This window comes from Accipiter gentilis, chromosome Z (assembly GCF_929443795.1).
Source record: "Accipiter gentilis chromosome Z, bAccGen1.1, whole genome shotgun sequence".
Classification (NCBI taxonomy): Eukaryota; Metazoa; Chordata; class Aves; order Accipitriformes; family Accipitridae; genus Astur; species Astur gentilis.
Genome location: NC_064919.1, coordinates 58,529,214 through 58,543,704, shown reverse-complemented (window position 1 = coordinate 58,543,704; position 14,491 = coordinate 58,529,214). Strand labels below are relative to the sequence as shown.

The 14,491-nt window shown below is 36.5% G+C and overlaps 1 protein-coding gene across 9 annotated transcripts in view; it reads left to right on the top strand.

The window, feature by feature from the left end:
* SMARCA2 (SWI/SNF related, matrix associated, actin dependent regulator of chromatin, subfamily a, member 2) overlaps window positions 1-14,491 on the top strand; it is a 120,131-nt gene that overhangs the window by 62,476 nt on the left and 43,164 nt on the right. For all 9 annotated transcript variants that reach the window (XM_049796621.1, XM_049796628.1, XM_049796622.1 and 6 more), the window contains 7 exons: window positions 257-370; window positions 2,443-2,550; window positions 4,017-4,103; window positions 5,009-5,055; window positions 6,448-6,614; window positions 9,591-9,754; window positions 12,199-12,426. In XM_049796621.1, the coding sequence (XP_049652578.1) occupies window positions 257-370; window positions 2,443-2,550; window positions 4,017-4,103; window positions 5,009-5,055; window positions 6,448-6,614; window positions 9,591-9,754; window positions 12,199-12,426 (915 nt within the window). The remainder of the gene's footprint in view (window positions 1-256; window positions 371-2,442; window positions 2,551-4,016; window positions 4,104-5,008; window positions 5,056-6,447; window positions 6,615-9,590; window positions 9,755-12,198; window positions 12,427-14,491) is intronic.

The window sequence follows — 14,491 nt, the reverse complement described above, 5'->3', positions numbered from 1 at the left end:
CAAAGCACTTTGATGAAAACAGAAAGGAGCTTATGTAGAAGGATTAGCGTTTGTGTACTTAGGGAATTAACGTAACTGAAACCCATCTTTTTTATAAAGCCAGAAAATTTTAATATTATTGTCTTTTTTGACTCAGAGTCAGTTTGGTTGTAACATGCAAATAATTCTTGCACATACTTAACCTTTCATGTGAGAGAAGACATTACCTAATATACTGAGTTGCATTGTAGTGACGTTTGTAATAAAACTTCTGTAGGTGGACTTAAATGAGGAAGAAACTATTCTGATCATCCGTCGTCTCCATAAAGTGCTCCGACCTTTCTTGCTGAGAAGACTGAAGAAAGAGGTTGAGTCTCAACTTCCAGAAAAGGTTTGCAATGAGAGGAGTTGTGGAAGGGGTTTAATACTTTTTTTAGCATCATGTAATATTCCTTTTTCAGATTTATTTTACAGAAGAGGACTTTTTTAGCATCTGTTATTGCTGTGGTGTGTTTGTTTATAACTCTGCAAAGGGTTAGCCACTGAGGAAGCCTCCATACCTGAAGTTTCTGCAATCTTGGGATTCCTCACCAGTCTTACAGCTTTAATTCTGTGTGTAGTCATCCATATAAGATATGCAACTTATTTCCATAATACCTGGTTTCAAATTGCAAGTGAGTCAGCCATGCACTGAGGATTAGATTCTATCCTGTCCCATTCTCCCTGCACTGGATAGAACCTTTGCTCCCTTAGCTAGTTCATTGAAATTCCTAAAGGACTACTGGACTTTATAAAGCAGGCAGAATTTGGTCCTGCATTAATATTCCAGGAGTTGTGTGAAGTGTCTTGTTGAAATTGGACAAAATTTTTTTTAACTAGTGGCTTTTTAATTCAGAACATAAAATTCTCTTCTGATTTGAAAGATCATTGGTTTTGTCGCTGGGCAGCTCATCTTGGCCCACCCTGTCCTCCTCTGCAATTCTGCATCACTTTTCCCATTCAACCCAGAATACTAACAGCAATTAAATAAAAAAGTAAATTTGAAGGTGTGCTAGGGAGAATTTGGTGCTAAGGTCAATTGGGTTAAAACCATACCAAAATTAAAGTTTTGTAGGTTGTGTTACATGCTGACTAACACTGACTGAATGAACAAAGAGCTCTCTACAGATGCTTCGTGACAGTACTCAGGGAATGGCTTCTTTAAAATTTCTTTCTCATCTTCATAATGTTGTGAACACTATTACTGTTGTGACTTGCTGTTCCTTCAAATGTCAGATTCTCAGTATCCTCAGAAGCATTTATTTGAGAATGAAACATACTTGCAATTAAACATTACTGAAATCTTTATTCAAATTTCTGCCAGTTAGAGCCACTGTAATTGGCAAATCCATTAATAGGCATTGGAGGAGGAGGATTTAGAAGTTGCATACACACTGGTACTTGGAGGACCATGTTTCTTTTTGTTTCCATTATCTTGTTTACGAGAAAAGCAATTAATCCAACCATGAGGACTGAACTTGTTGAGCAGAGCCTGTTAATCGGTTTCATTTGATCTTATAAATCTTGGTAAAGAAGCTGTTGAAGAAACAAGTCACTTCTCTTTAATGAGTTCCTGTTTTTCAGAGAAGAAAATAACCTGATAATTTTTATTCCATTTATTCATTAAAAGTTAGGAAGCTTACACTTCTTCTTTTAGTCACCACTTGAAAGACTTCTAGCCACTACTGTGGCTTTATTATGTGACTTCTTATTTTACCCAACTTCTTAAAAACATAGTGAATGTAATCTGGAAATTGGGTAATAGAAAAAAATGGGTTAAATTGGGGTATGACGTCTTTGTATTAATGGATTTAAAGATAGTGTGTAGTCAAAAACTGCTTTAATAAATACAGTCTTAAGAAGCTGAACAAGAAGTCAAACTGAATGCGGGGATCGTAGAGTACTTGATTAATTCCCTGTGTTTTTAGCCGATGTTGAGAAAACAGCGTATTTCTATGCCAACCTAGGTAAGCATAATGCTAATTAGACACTATGAGGGATACTCATTTGGTAGGTGTACAATGATATTTTTATAATGCTTTGCTTAATATTTTTATTGTGCTTTACAGACAATAAAATCCACAGGTTATTAAAAATATTTTTTAAATTACATGTTAAACATAAAATTAATTTTTAATTATTTTTTAATTGTTAAAATTACAGAATGAGAAAAAATGTTTGGCAATTCTGCAGTTACATTCTTAGGATCCAACTGTCTTGTAGTTGTGACGCACAGATAATCTTTTGAGATATTCATTGCTTGTAGTTGGGTTGCTGCTCACTGAAGTCATATGTGGTGTTAGGGTACAGATAAAAAATCAGTAGTTCTTCGATTTGTGTTTTAGGATGACAAGAACCTGTAGTTAGATCCTACTAACATTATTATGTCAGTGTGTTTATGGTTGGTTTCTTTTTTTGCACTAGGTGGAATATGTGATCAAATGTGATATGTCAGCTCTTCAGAAGATACTGTACCGTCACATGCAAGCCAAGGGAATCCTTCTCACAGATGGTTCTGAAAAAGACAAGAAGGTACAAAACAAAGACTAAAATATATAGGAAACAATGTATTATGATTAAACATGTTAACAATATGCTTTCTGTTTTATAAAATTAGTATGTAGGCTCTTACTGCAAGTATCTGTCATGGGAAAAGAAATCTCTGTCAGACATGCTTTTATTTTGCAAGACTGCAGCTTGTGCTATCTATTCACAAGGAAAAGATACTGCTTGTATTCACTGTAGTTACAATGCCATTCTGCAAACAGGCAATGTTTGAAAAAACTCCGCATTTCCCTTGGCCAGGTTTAATCCAATAACATACCTGAATAATCATGATTGCAGCAGCGGTTGCAGAAGCGCATCTTGTCTTTCAGACCTATTAGTTAAGTCTTGTTTTGGCCAGCTAGGGCTGTATGCTTGCATTCATACTTACAAGATCTATTAATGGCCAAGTTCTGTCAGAGAACAGTAGGATTCAAAGTCATATAGTCAGATTAGGATTATGTTTTAGTAAATGTTGATTATGCCATCATGGGACTTGATCCAGTTACTATAGAGTAAACAAGGTGCCATTCATCAGCTTATTTGTGTATACACTTTTCACATTATAAATGTGAAATATCTTGAATAGTCACTGCAGAACAGCTTGTGTGTAACAGTTTGTGATTGCACCCTGTTATGTGTATACTGCTGATGCAACGCAATCATATACTGTCTTTCCACCATCCTTTTGCAGGTTGCATTGGTACAATGGGTGACTTTTTTTATTCAGTATCTTGTTTTGCCGTCCTTGTTTTGTGCAGTCAGATCATTTTCTTTGCTGGTGTTTATTCAAACTACAGACAAAGCTGGCTCTTATCACTGGATATTGATAATCGTCTTCATAGTTTGAGCACTTTGTAAACATTAATTTATGTTACTCTGTTGTATTTTTAATGTAATCTTGTAGTTTGATGTCTTTACTTTTGTCCTACAGATTTAATTTTGTATCACAGTTATCTCTAGCTTTTCAGCTGCCTGTGGCCCTGTGTTTTACTAGTCCTGAAAGAAGAAACCCTTATATCCAGTTAACAACAGGAGGAGATACTGTAGAATTGAAAAGCATCTGGCTCAAATAATTTCCTGTTAGAGGGTTCAGACCTGATGGAATTTGTATGGTTTCATAATAAACAGCATAAATAAGCAGTATACAGGACAGCAGATGCTCTGCTTCCCACTGTGAATGCTGGAGGTGGATACATAATGCACTTAGTAGATTACTTCCAGGTCTTCCTTTTTTGTTATGGACCATCCTTATGATAGATGGATATATATAGCAAGACAGCTGCAGAGTAACTTCTGATTTTTATTGTTTGGTTTAGGGTTTTTATTAGTGATGTGTTCAGGTTTGGGGTAGAAGTATTTTTATCCCTACATTTAAAAATATCTTTCAAAAGCTTCATTAATAAGCTAAGAAATTAGATTCATCATTTTATTTGCATTGTTTGTACCCACAGGGAAAAGGTGGGGCAAAAACTCTTATGAACACTATCATGCAATTGAGAAAGATATGCAATCATCCATACATGTTTCAACACATTGAGGTAAGACTGACAGGTTTGGTTTTGAGAGGTTTTTTTTATTCAGATGGCTAACTTAATAGAAAACTGCTGTTGAAGCTTATGTGCGTGGGAGAGGACATCTCTGTCCACATTTGTGCTGAAAAGGACACATTTGAAAAACATGATCATTGTGGTCCCTTATTTTTAGAAACAAATGGACCAACCTCCAGCTTTTTATTGGTAATCTGAAGTCTAGTTTTAAAGCATTTAATCTTGTGGAGACACTTTTTTAAAAATGAAGTGTGTTTTTTAACTCTGCTTAGACCTAATTTATGATGTAGAGACACTAGTTCAAAATACCATCCATGTGTAGTGTCTTTGTAACTAGCAGGCTGCTAGTCTTCTACAATATAAACTAAAATTGTCCTATTCTATCCACCTTGTTTTTTCAGCAAAAAAGAACTATCTGTATGGCATCTCTCATTAGGACCCAAAGTACCTAAATATAATAATATATCTGGAAAGACAGAAAGTGTCATAAATATCTGGAATGTATCTACATTTATGAATGAATAATTAAGTACCTACTGTGATGTATTACCATTGTAGTTTTCACTCTTGTTCTCTTGTATGCTAATTAATCAAATTGAATAATTTGCAAATGGATCTTCCAGTAATTAGTATAAATTAATTAGGTTCTACTGTATTTGTAATCTAGTAAAATGTATGCTGACAGAAGTTACTTCTGCAAACTATGAATTTCAAATAATAGTAGTACAGGAAAACATTAAGCAGAGCACTGTTGCTACAAGGTGGAATCCAAGAGTATGAACATAATAAAACTCAAACCCCAATGCTCATATATTTAATTTAATTGATATAAGAATGCATTATTTTGGGTTACTGTGTAGTTTGTAATGATCTGTTTATTGCTTATAACTCTGCAGGAGTCCTTTGCTGAACATTTAGGCTACTCAAATGGTGTCATCAATGGGTAACTCTTTCAGTTTTTCCTCTTGTTCATAATGTTGTATTGGAACTAATGTATCACATTCTTTTTCAAGAAGGTATGTGCTAACAAACTTGAGCAGTTTATAGAGAGGCGGTGGACGCATAGGGCACATATGTAAAGCAAAAGATAACAGTACTAGAAGTGTTATATGAGCTTTTTATGACCTTCCATCTCTTTTGGGATGACAGGCAGAGAAGATTGTAAACTGATGCCTTCCTTTCCACTTATTTTGAAATAGCTTAGATACCATCTGAAATTCATTGGAATGATTCTTCAGAGATATCAGTTGGGATTTTCTGCTCTTTCTTAATATTTTTGCCTTCTGCTTTCCTGTCTTTACCATCTTTATTCCAAATTAAAGTAGCATTTCTTCCATTATTTGAAATGAAATAGATTTAAAATTTGTTCTTGGCACTTTGTGCAATTGTCTAGAAATGTATACTTGCTAAAGGAAAGCTGTGTATCTTCCACCTAACCCCCTTCTTGTTCAGGTGTTAATGACATTTCTTTTTTTTTCCTTAACTAGTATAGCAGACTACTTGTCTCCTAAACAGTTTTTTGCTGATTACATATGTTTGCGTATCAGAAGGCCACGTATCTTGTGGACTTAAGTGTACTGTTGCTAATGATAAATTGTATTTTGAGAGTACAGACTCAAGGATAGAAAGAAGTTACATGAAATTTATTTTTGTAAAGCATATCACTGTGATGCTGATTTAGACATTCGGTTTACTTTTATTCATTTTCTCAGTTATGACTTGAATTTCAGTGCTAAGAGTCTGTTTTGCAATTTATAGCGTAGAAGACGGAAGACCAGCTAATCAAAGCAGCTAACATTGTTCAGGAGGACTACTAAAGTTGTATGGCTAAAGCATGTATTCTCTGTCAGACTCCTCCCATTATGTCTGTGTATTAGTTCAGTTTGGAATACTTCACTTTCATGTGCGTAGTAGAGTGGAAAGGGAATTGTTTCTAATGTGTGCCTGATAAATACAACTTAGAGCTGCAGTAAATGCCAGCTGAAAGCAAAACTAGCTGGTGAATGTCTTAACTGATGAAATGCTTATCTAACTGAGAAATAATGTTTGTTTTGATACATCATGAAACAGAATTGAGTTTCATAAAGGAAGGTATTCTGTGTGGTTGAAAGTCCACACAGTTTTTGTAACTGAAGAAAAATCCTTTCCAAACAGGAATTCACATGGGTGTTAATTTTTTTGTTTTAATCAACATAAACAATTTTAAAGAGAGAAAAGTGCTATTAGTCTTGTTTATCTTAAGTAAATTAATCTCTCCGTTGTACATAATAATAACTAAAAACTTTTCTAAATGTGAGCTCATTCTGGCGTTTACTGTGCTTTTTCTCTTTAACAGAGCTGAACTTTATCGGGCCTCAGGGAAGTTTGAGCTACTCGATCGTATTCTACCAAAGTTACGAGCTACTAACCATCGTGTGCTGCTTTTCTGTCAAATGACGTCACTCATGACCATTATGGAAGACTATTTTGCCTTTCGAAATTTCCTTTACCTGCGTCTTGATGGTAAGCTAAATGAAAAAAAACCCACAAAATATTAAGTTAGGAGGTAGCATGCTTCATTAGTTTGGGCATGGAAGACCTGGGTTCTCTTCCAAGTGTCTTCCTAGCACACCAATGCTGTGATATGACTATACAAAAGCATAAACAGGTTCAAAAAATGGTTTGACAACTCCATGAAGGAAGAGTCTGCAAGGATATTTATCATGAAGTTTTAGCAGTAGACCCTTAAGCTGCAGCTTACTAGAATTTTCTCTGTTCTTACAGACAAGATACCAAGCAAGTTGTACTTTTCCCTCTCTTGGTAGAGTTGATCCTAAGTAATTCTCCATCTGCCTAGCTCTTTGACGGTTTTCTTTCATCTGTTTAACCTGCAAAGCATTTGGTCAAGAGATTGTTTTGATGAACACTCAGGTCTGTTCCTGGAGTGCAGATTATGCAGAGATTTGATGTTTAGGGGCTGATCGCTCTTTCAAACAAAGTTTAAAATCCAAGGTCGCAATCAGTTGTCACTATCTAAGGTATTCTTATGATGAGAGATGATAATGCCAGTTTTTTGCCTGGATTCCAGTGGAATTAATTAATTTGTACCTGTTTAAAGTTTGAGTGCTGTTCTCCACAGCATTTCAGTGTCATTTCAGTGACAGGTAAAGTAACACCTGTAGTTTTCTTCCTGAATTTCACAGGAAGGTCAGTAGCCTCAATTACTTTATGTGTAGGTACCTTTTATTAACTTTGAATGAAAACATGGTTCAGAAACATAGTGGAGTAAGATTGAAAGGAAAATAATTAAAAATAGCATATACCATCTGAGGCTTAAACCTGTTTGAAAGAAGTTTCCATTTTGGCTTCCTTCCATGTTGATGACCTCTGCCTCATACTGTCCTTAAATATTGATTATTTTTACTTAATGTATTTATCTCACAGGTTAGAGGATTACATAGGGCCAGCAGCATTTATCAGAATACCTTTTTAATAGAAAAACAATTATTTAGAGAAAAATAGAATAAAGAACAGCATGAAAAATACAAAGAACAGCATTTTAAGTTGACTCCACTTCATGCTTTATTTGGAAGAAAAAGTAATGCTAAGAAGTATTCTCATCATTTACAGATATTAATGAACATAAACTTGAAATGCTGTTATCTTCAAATGTAAAATGGGGTAATGAAACTGAGACACAAATGAGCTGTCTCACTGTGCCACAGGATGTCTTTGTCAAAACGGGCTGAAGAACATAGTACCATGCTAACAAAACCCTCCTTACAACCCTGGCCTGCTGATGTTTTAATGCTTCCTTTCAAGAAAGATGGATTATATTACATTTAAAATGTTTTAAATTACCTTACACCATGAATTTTAGAAGAATTCTTTTCCCTGCTAGAATGTCTATGGCAATACGCAGTATGGTAAATACAGCTCCTTGTTTTCTTTAAGGTTTTGCAGGTAATTCATTAAATTGGTGAAATGAACCCTTTTTATTTCTTTTCCAATTTTGTGATGACAGATATCTTGTGATGACAGATATATTCCATGCTGTAATGTAATATATATGTAGATTCTATCCAGCTGTCTTTGCACATTGAGTGTTTTCTACCAAAGTCACACACTTCTTAAGGGAATGGATTTCCATGCACCAGCCATTTGGCTGTGTGATTGTACGGCATCTGGCCAGGGTGAAGTTAACTTTCCTCCTGGCAGCCCATGTAGTGCTGTGCTTTGCATTTGGGGCTAGGCAGGGTTTATCAACCTGTTATCACACCAGTGATAACACTCCAGTGTTTTGGCTGTTGCAGAGCAGTGCTTGCACGGTGTCAAGGCTTGCTCTCCAAATCACTCTTCTACCCTCAAGGCCAGTAGGCTGAGGGTGAACTGGGCCCCAGCCGGGAGAGCTGACCCAAACTGACCAAAGGAACATGCTCAGCAATAAAAGCTGAGGGAAAGGAAGAGGATGCAGGGACATTCCTCATTACAGAATTTGTCTTCCCAAGTAATCATTATGGGTGCTGAGTCCCTGCTCCCCAGGAGGTGGCTGGACATCTGCCTGCTGATGGGAAGTAGTAAATAAATTCCTCTTTTTGCTTTGCTTGCACGTACAGCTTTTGCTTTTATTAAACTGCCTTTATCTCAGCCCAGGAACTTTTGCATCTTTTGTCCCCCTGTACTGTTGAGGAGGGGGAGTGAAGGGGGCCTGACGGAGGGCAGCCAGCTGGGGTCAACCACCACAGCAATAGAAAAACTTCATCTTCTGTACATATATTGATACCTGAATAAAAATAGTAGGCTTTCTTGGGCTTTCAGTTGCAGACAGAAGTGTAAAAAAGATATTGTAAACAGTGGACCAGGCTAAGGTGATCCATATAGACTGTTGTCCAAGTACATGAAATTCATCCAGTTGCCAGAGTGCACAGGGCTTAGATTTTACTTAGAATTTTGTCTATGTTTTCACCATGATTGAATTCCTTGCCTGCTCTCCCTCAGCCATTGTACATTGTCACCCTCAAGACAGGACATTTTAAGAATTTTCAGTCCTTTTGTATTAATTATGACTCTGAAGGCCAACAATGACATTTTGATAAATCTCTGTATAAGTAACTTTTAAAAAAATTTAGATGCTGTTGTGGCCAGAAGGCATTAATTAAAACTGGAGTTCTCTTTTGTTTGTGTATAGTAACTTCAATTAAAATTTATGTGAGTCATAAAAAGGTATAACAGTGTTAGCCAGTATTTTAAATCCTACTTTTGAAATGTCAAATAGTTAAAAGAGGTATTTAGAAGTCCCCTTCTTAGATGTGATAGGCAGTTGACCAAAACATTCATGGCCAGTGTTTATTCTGTATTATGGAACACGTGGCAGAGATGGCAAACAGCAAGTGAGCTAAAATTTCATTTCCACAGGTACCTTTAGCAACTGACACTTTATTTTTATTGTTCACATGTTTGTTATAGGGTTTGTTGGTTTATTTTTTTTTTTCTTTTCAGGCACAACAAAATCGGAGGATCGAGCTGCTCTGTTGAAGAAGTTCAATGAACCTGGGTCACAATACTTTATCTTCCTGCTGAGTACAAGGGCTGGAGGGCTAGGCTTAAATCTCCAGGCTGCTGACACTGTTATAATCTTTGATAGTGACTGGAATCCTCACCAGGTTATTTTTAATTACTTATCTTCATGAAATGTGCAAAGAATTCAGGATGCTTTTTTGGATTGCTTCTTTATATCAGGGGTGTAGCCTGGGGTGAAAGAGATAGATTCAGGTAAGTCATAAAATGCTGCTTTGAGAGGAATTAGTGCCACAAACTGATGCAATCAGGAAATGTTCTGGTTTGAATCAGTGAAGTAGTTCTGTGTCTATGTATGTATTTTATCTGAGTCTCAGGGAGTCCTCAGAGCTAGGGGCCTTATAGACCTGCTTCATTTGTGTAACTGTACTCATTCTTTAACCCTTAGGACATTAATAAGTAACTCCACATTTGAGTCTTTGGTAGGTAGGTTGCAATATTTCAGTAAAGGCTGTGCAGAGCCCTGCCTGTCTCAGGAAATTTGTGGCTGTGTGAATGCAGCAGTGTTGGCCTGAGACACTGAACTTACATTGTTGGTGTGGGTGGGTCATAGTGAGTACAGATCACCAGGAAGAGAGGGTATCAAGCCACTTTGGCTTATTTAAAAAAGCCAGAGGAGGTAACTAAGGCCTGTCTTTTTCACTTAGTGTCTTTTTCTTTTTTAAGAACGTAAGTTAGATATCCCTGGAAGTACTTAGCTATGTGTGTTTTCAGCTATTGTGCAAATATATGCAAGTCACATCATAGCCAATGGCCACATGTGAAAGTATGGGAAGTGAGACTAAAAAGAGTTTTATGTAGAACCTTCAAGGCAGCACTCCCGTAGATGCCATGGTGACCAATTTAAAGCAAGGCTTAAGAAATTCAGAGCAATTGTATTTAGAGGTTTTAAAAGCAGCTCAGAAAGCACTTCATTCTTTATAATTTTGGTTGTCTTTAGGACACCTTCACAGACAAGTTTAATGCAGACTACTGTATATTTCAACAGTAGGAGAGCAATAAATTCTTGCAGTATAGTAAAAATTACGAATATTTTCTGGAGTATTCAATGGGAAGATTGCTAAATTACAAATTCATAGAATCATTTAGGTTGGAAAAGACCCTTAAGATCATTGAGTCCAACTGTAAACCTAACATTGCTGAGTCCACCACTAAACCATGTCCCTAAGCCCACATCTACATGTCTTTTAAATACCTCCAGGGATAGCGAGTTCCCTGGGCAGCCTGTTCCAATGCTTGAAAACCCTTTTCGGTGAAGAAATTTTTCCTAATATCCAGTCTAAACCTCCCCTATTGCTTGTTACTTGGGAGAAGAGACTGACACGCACCTCACTACAGCCCCCTTTCAGGTAGTTGTAGAGAGCATTAAGGTCTCCCCTGAGCCTCCTTTTCAATGCATGCAGTTTCTCTTCTCCTGCAGATGGGAGTGATTTGTTCATTTTAATGAGCAGTGTGCTAAAAGGGGATAGCTGAGGCGGGGAGAGGTTAGCACTTAAACATCATATTTCCAGAAATAAAAACTGTTTCCTCGCTTTACCATTTTCCTGTGCTTCTGAGAATGAGTATATAAACAAATTCATATTGTAGTTTCATCTTCACTGTTAATGCAAACTTCAGATACACCTTTTAGTTGCAGCAGCTGCATCGTATGTAGTGCTTGGAAAGGGGATTGTAAGACAGAAGAGCTAACAATGGTAGCAAAAGCAAGGTGCTGGACTGCATTAGGCAAACTCGTTGCCTTGTCTTCTTCTTTTTCTCTACATTAAGAAATCACTGTGTTGTGAGGTGGTACAAAACTGTGATAACATTTTGAGGTTAGGTACCCTTCATTATCTGACTATGCTGAAGCAGAAACACATCATTTATAGGAGTTAATGGGTTTCTCTTTTCCCCAAAGAAAATAGGTAAGATTTTGCATTAATTAAAAGAAATTCTTTGCCTATGACCTGCAGTGTACTTTTTATGTCCACCACTTGTAAGTGCAATCACCTGACCAAAAAATAGTTACATTGATTCACAGACTTGTATATGTGAACTTTCAATCAGGAAGGTTACATTTAAGCTGTTCTAACACAAATATTCCAAGTTAGCAACAGCCTGTAGTAGAAAATTTTATGTATCGGGTTTTTTCCTAGTAATTTTGTTGCTCTCTTTTTGTGGAGTCGAGATATTTTACTTAAGGGTTCATTCTGGCTTGGAAGGCCATGAGCTTTGAATAGGAGGGAAAAAGTAAATACATCAGCCCTTCTCAGTTACTGCGCATGCTTTCAAGAAGTTTTTGGCTTACTGCATTTACACTATACAGAGCATGTCCATGTTTTTTCCTTTCAGTTTTCCCCCTACCTGGGTCTGATGAAGTTTTGCAAAAGAAAACAATGAGGAATTAACCTTATTAACTGTGGTGGACTGTCATTTGAGTACTTCCTTTTTATACCAAAAAGAATTCAGCATTGTAACATCCTTTAAGCAGAGAATGATTCCTGTCACACAGTTACAATATAAATCACTCTCTATGTTCTTTGCTTAATAGGACTTGCAGGCCCAAGATAGAGCTCACCGAATTGGTCAGCAGAATGAAGTTCGAGTCCTGCGACTATGCACTGTGAACAGTGTGGAAGAGAAGATACTTGCTGCTGCAAAGTATAAGCTGAATGTAGATCAAAAAGTTATTCAGGCTGGAATGTTTGATCAGAAATCTTCTAGCCACGAAAGGAGGGCCTTTCTACAGGCTATATTGGAGCATGAAGAGGAAAATGAGGTAAAGTAGAAATAATCAGTAAGAGGATGTTTCAGGAAGTACTGAGTCATTTTTTTCATCACTTACAAGGATTGTCATCTCCTTTGAAATGAGGAATGTCATCATATTCTTTTTCTCTTTTTTGGTGACAGTAATTATGATGTTATGGTTATGATTATATCTTAGTGTGGAATTAGGCATTGTAACTTAAACCCATTGTGCCTTTCCATATTTTTGGCAAAAAATCATATTCAAACAAAGATTTTTTTCAACAACAGATTATAAAACAGTTCCTAAATCCAGTTTATACATTAAACTAGGTAATCTGATTTTCAGACATGCTGAGCAACTAGGACTACCTAGGTTCAGTGTTGAAAGACCCTGCTTACTGTGCTTCTTTTGGATCCTGGGTAAGAGTTAAGATCTGCTTTGATGTGCTTTGGGCTTAGGGCAAGCCAGCAACTGTTTCTTTCTGGTTCTGTGTCCAACCTGAACTTCTGGTTACTTCTTCCTCTTCAAGAAACAATTAGTTGTTTAAAAACAGCTGTCAAGTCTTCTCTTTTAACAGTGAGAAGTGAGGTTATAGAATCACTGACTGTATATCCCCATCTTTTCATTGTGTTCGTTTCTGGAATTGTGATTGTGGAATGATGAGACCCCTTCTTTTGCCTGTCACTGCAGACTCTTCTCTTAACGTGAACAAAATTCAGCGTTGGATAAAAGCTGCATTTGGGAGAGAGTGCATAAATGTATCAATTATACTAAAGACACATACAAAAAAAATCCCATTTTGCAGTCACTTTTTCCCACCTGGAAAATATCCTGTACTGGTTAAAGACACATAGATTTTCAAGCCTAATTTTGTCTCTTGTACATCTGAATATGGTGTACGCTGAAAGAAAAGAAGATTCTGTAGCCTGTGTTTCACAGGCATCCTTCATGTGGTGTAAAGTTTCAAAGACCAAGGAGCTTACTTCTTCAATAATTAAACCTTTGTGTAAACTCTCCATCGTGTTATGCATTTCGAAAAAGCTAGTAGTACATCATTAAGATAGAATTTACTATTGTTTTAGTATTTTTCATAAGAACTGAAAGAAGAGTGACAGTCAGTTTTATCAGTAATTCTCTTTACTTGGGGTGTGAATGCAGAATTGGGGTGATGTGTATGTACCATTTTTGATTAAGTAAAACTGTAGTTATTAAGCAGCCAACACCATCTATATGAGTAGATGGATGAACTTGAAACCAATAGAAATTTTCAGTAAGCCTGTGGATTTGTTTTTAAAATTGGCATAATTTTGTGGTGTTTTCAAAACCCTAGCAAATATTTATCTGAAAGTGTTTCAGAAGTCAGGACTGTAGTTCAGGCCAACTTGACGTGCTTTATTTTATAGATTACTTCAGACCAATCCGCTTCTTGTGCATTGTTCAAGTATACTTGGTCTGCCATCCTGAAGCAAGCACAGATTTAACCAAGGTTTGCTTGCCATAACCCAGCATCAGTCTTTAAAGCAAGCATTGATACTGCAGTCTGACTTCTAACAGTCAGACTGAAGCTGAACTTTCAAGTAAAATTTCTTGTGAACAGAGACTATGCAAAACGTTGCCCAAACACTGAAACTGCTGAGAGAGTAAGAGGGATTGAATTTCCACCATGCTGCACTGATCAGCCACTGCTTCCTCATTGCAACAGCACTGGAAACAAAATTTGAGTATCAGATGAAAGATTAACAAGAAAAAGTCAATCTCAGTTAAAAGTTATTAATACCAAAATAACATTGACTTGCAAATACAGACTAGCACAGCTAATAAAGAGATTGCTTAGTGACCACCTAGTTAAATATTCCCATGCTTAGTATGCTTTAAACTGGCATATCAAAGCTTTTTGCACTTTTGTGTAGAGCACTGTATTCTGTTTGTACTTTCTTAGTAGTTTTTGTAAATTCAGCATCAAAAGTCCCCTTATTTTTCTCTTTTCTTTCCTCTCCTTTTTGCTCTGTTTTTTCTTTTAGCAGTACTAGATAAAGCAAAGAGGTTAGTTCTGTGTATTTAGAAGGATATATTAGAAAAATAGGAAAGTATGACA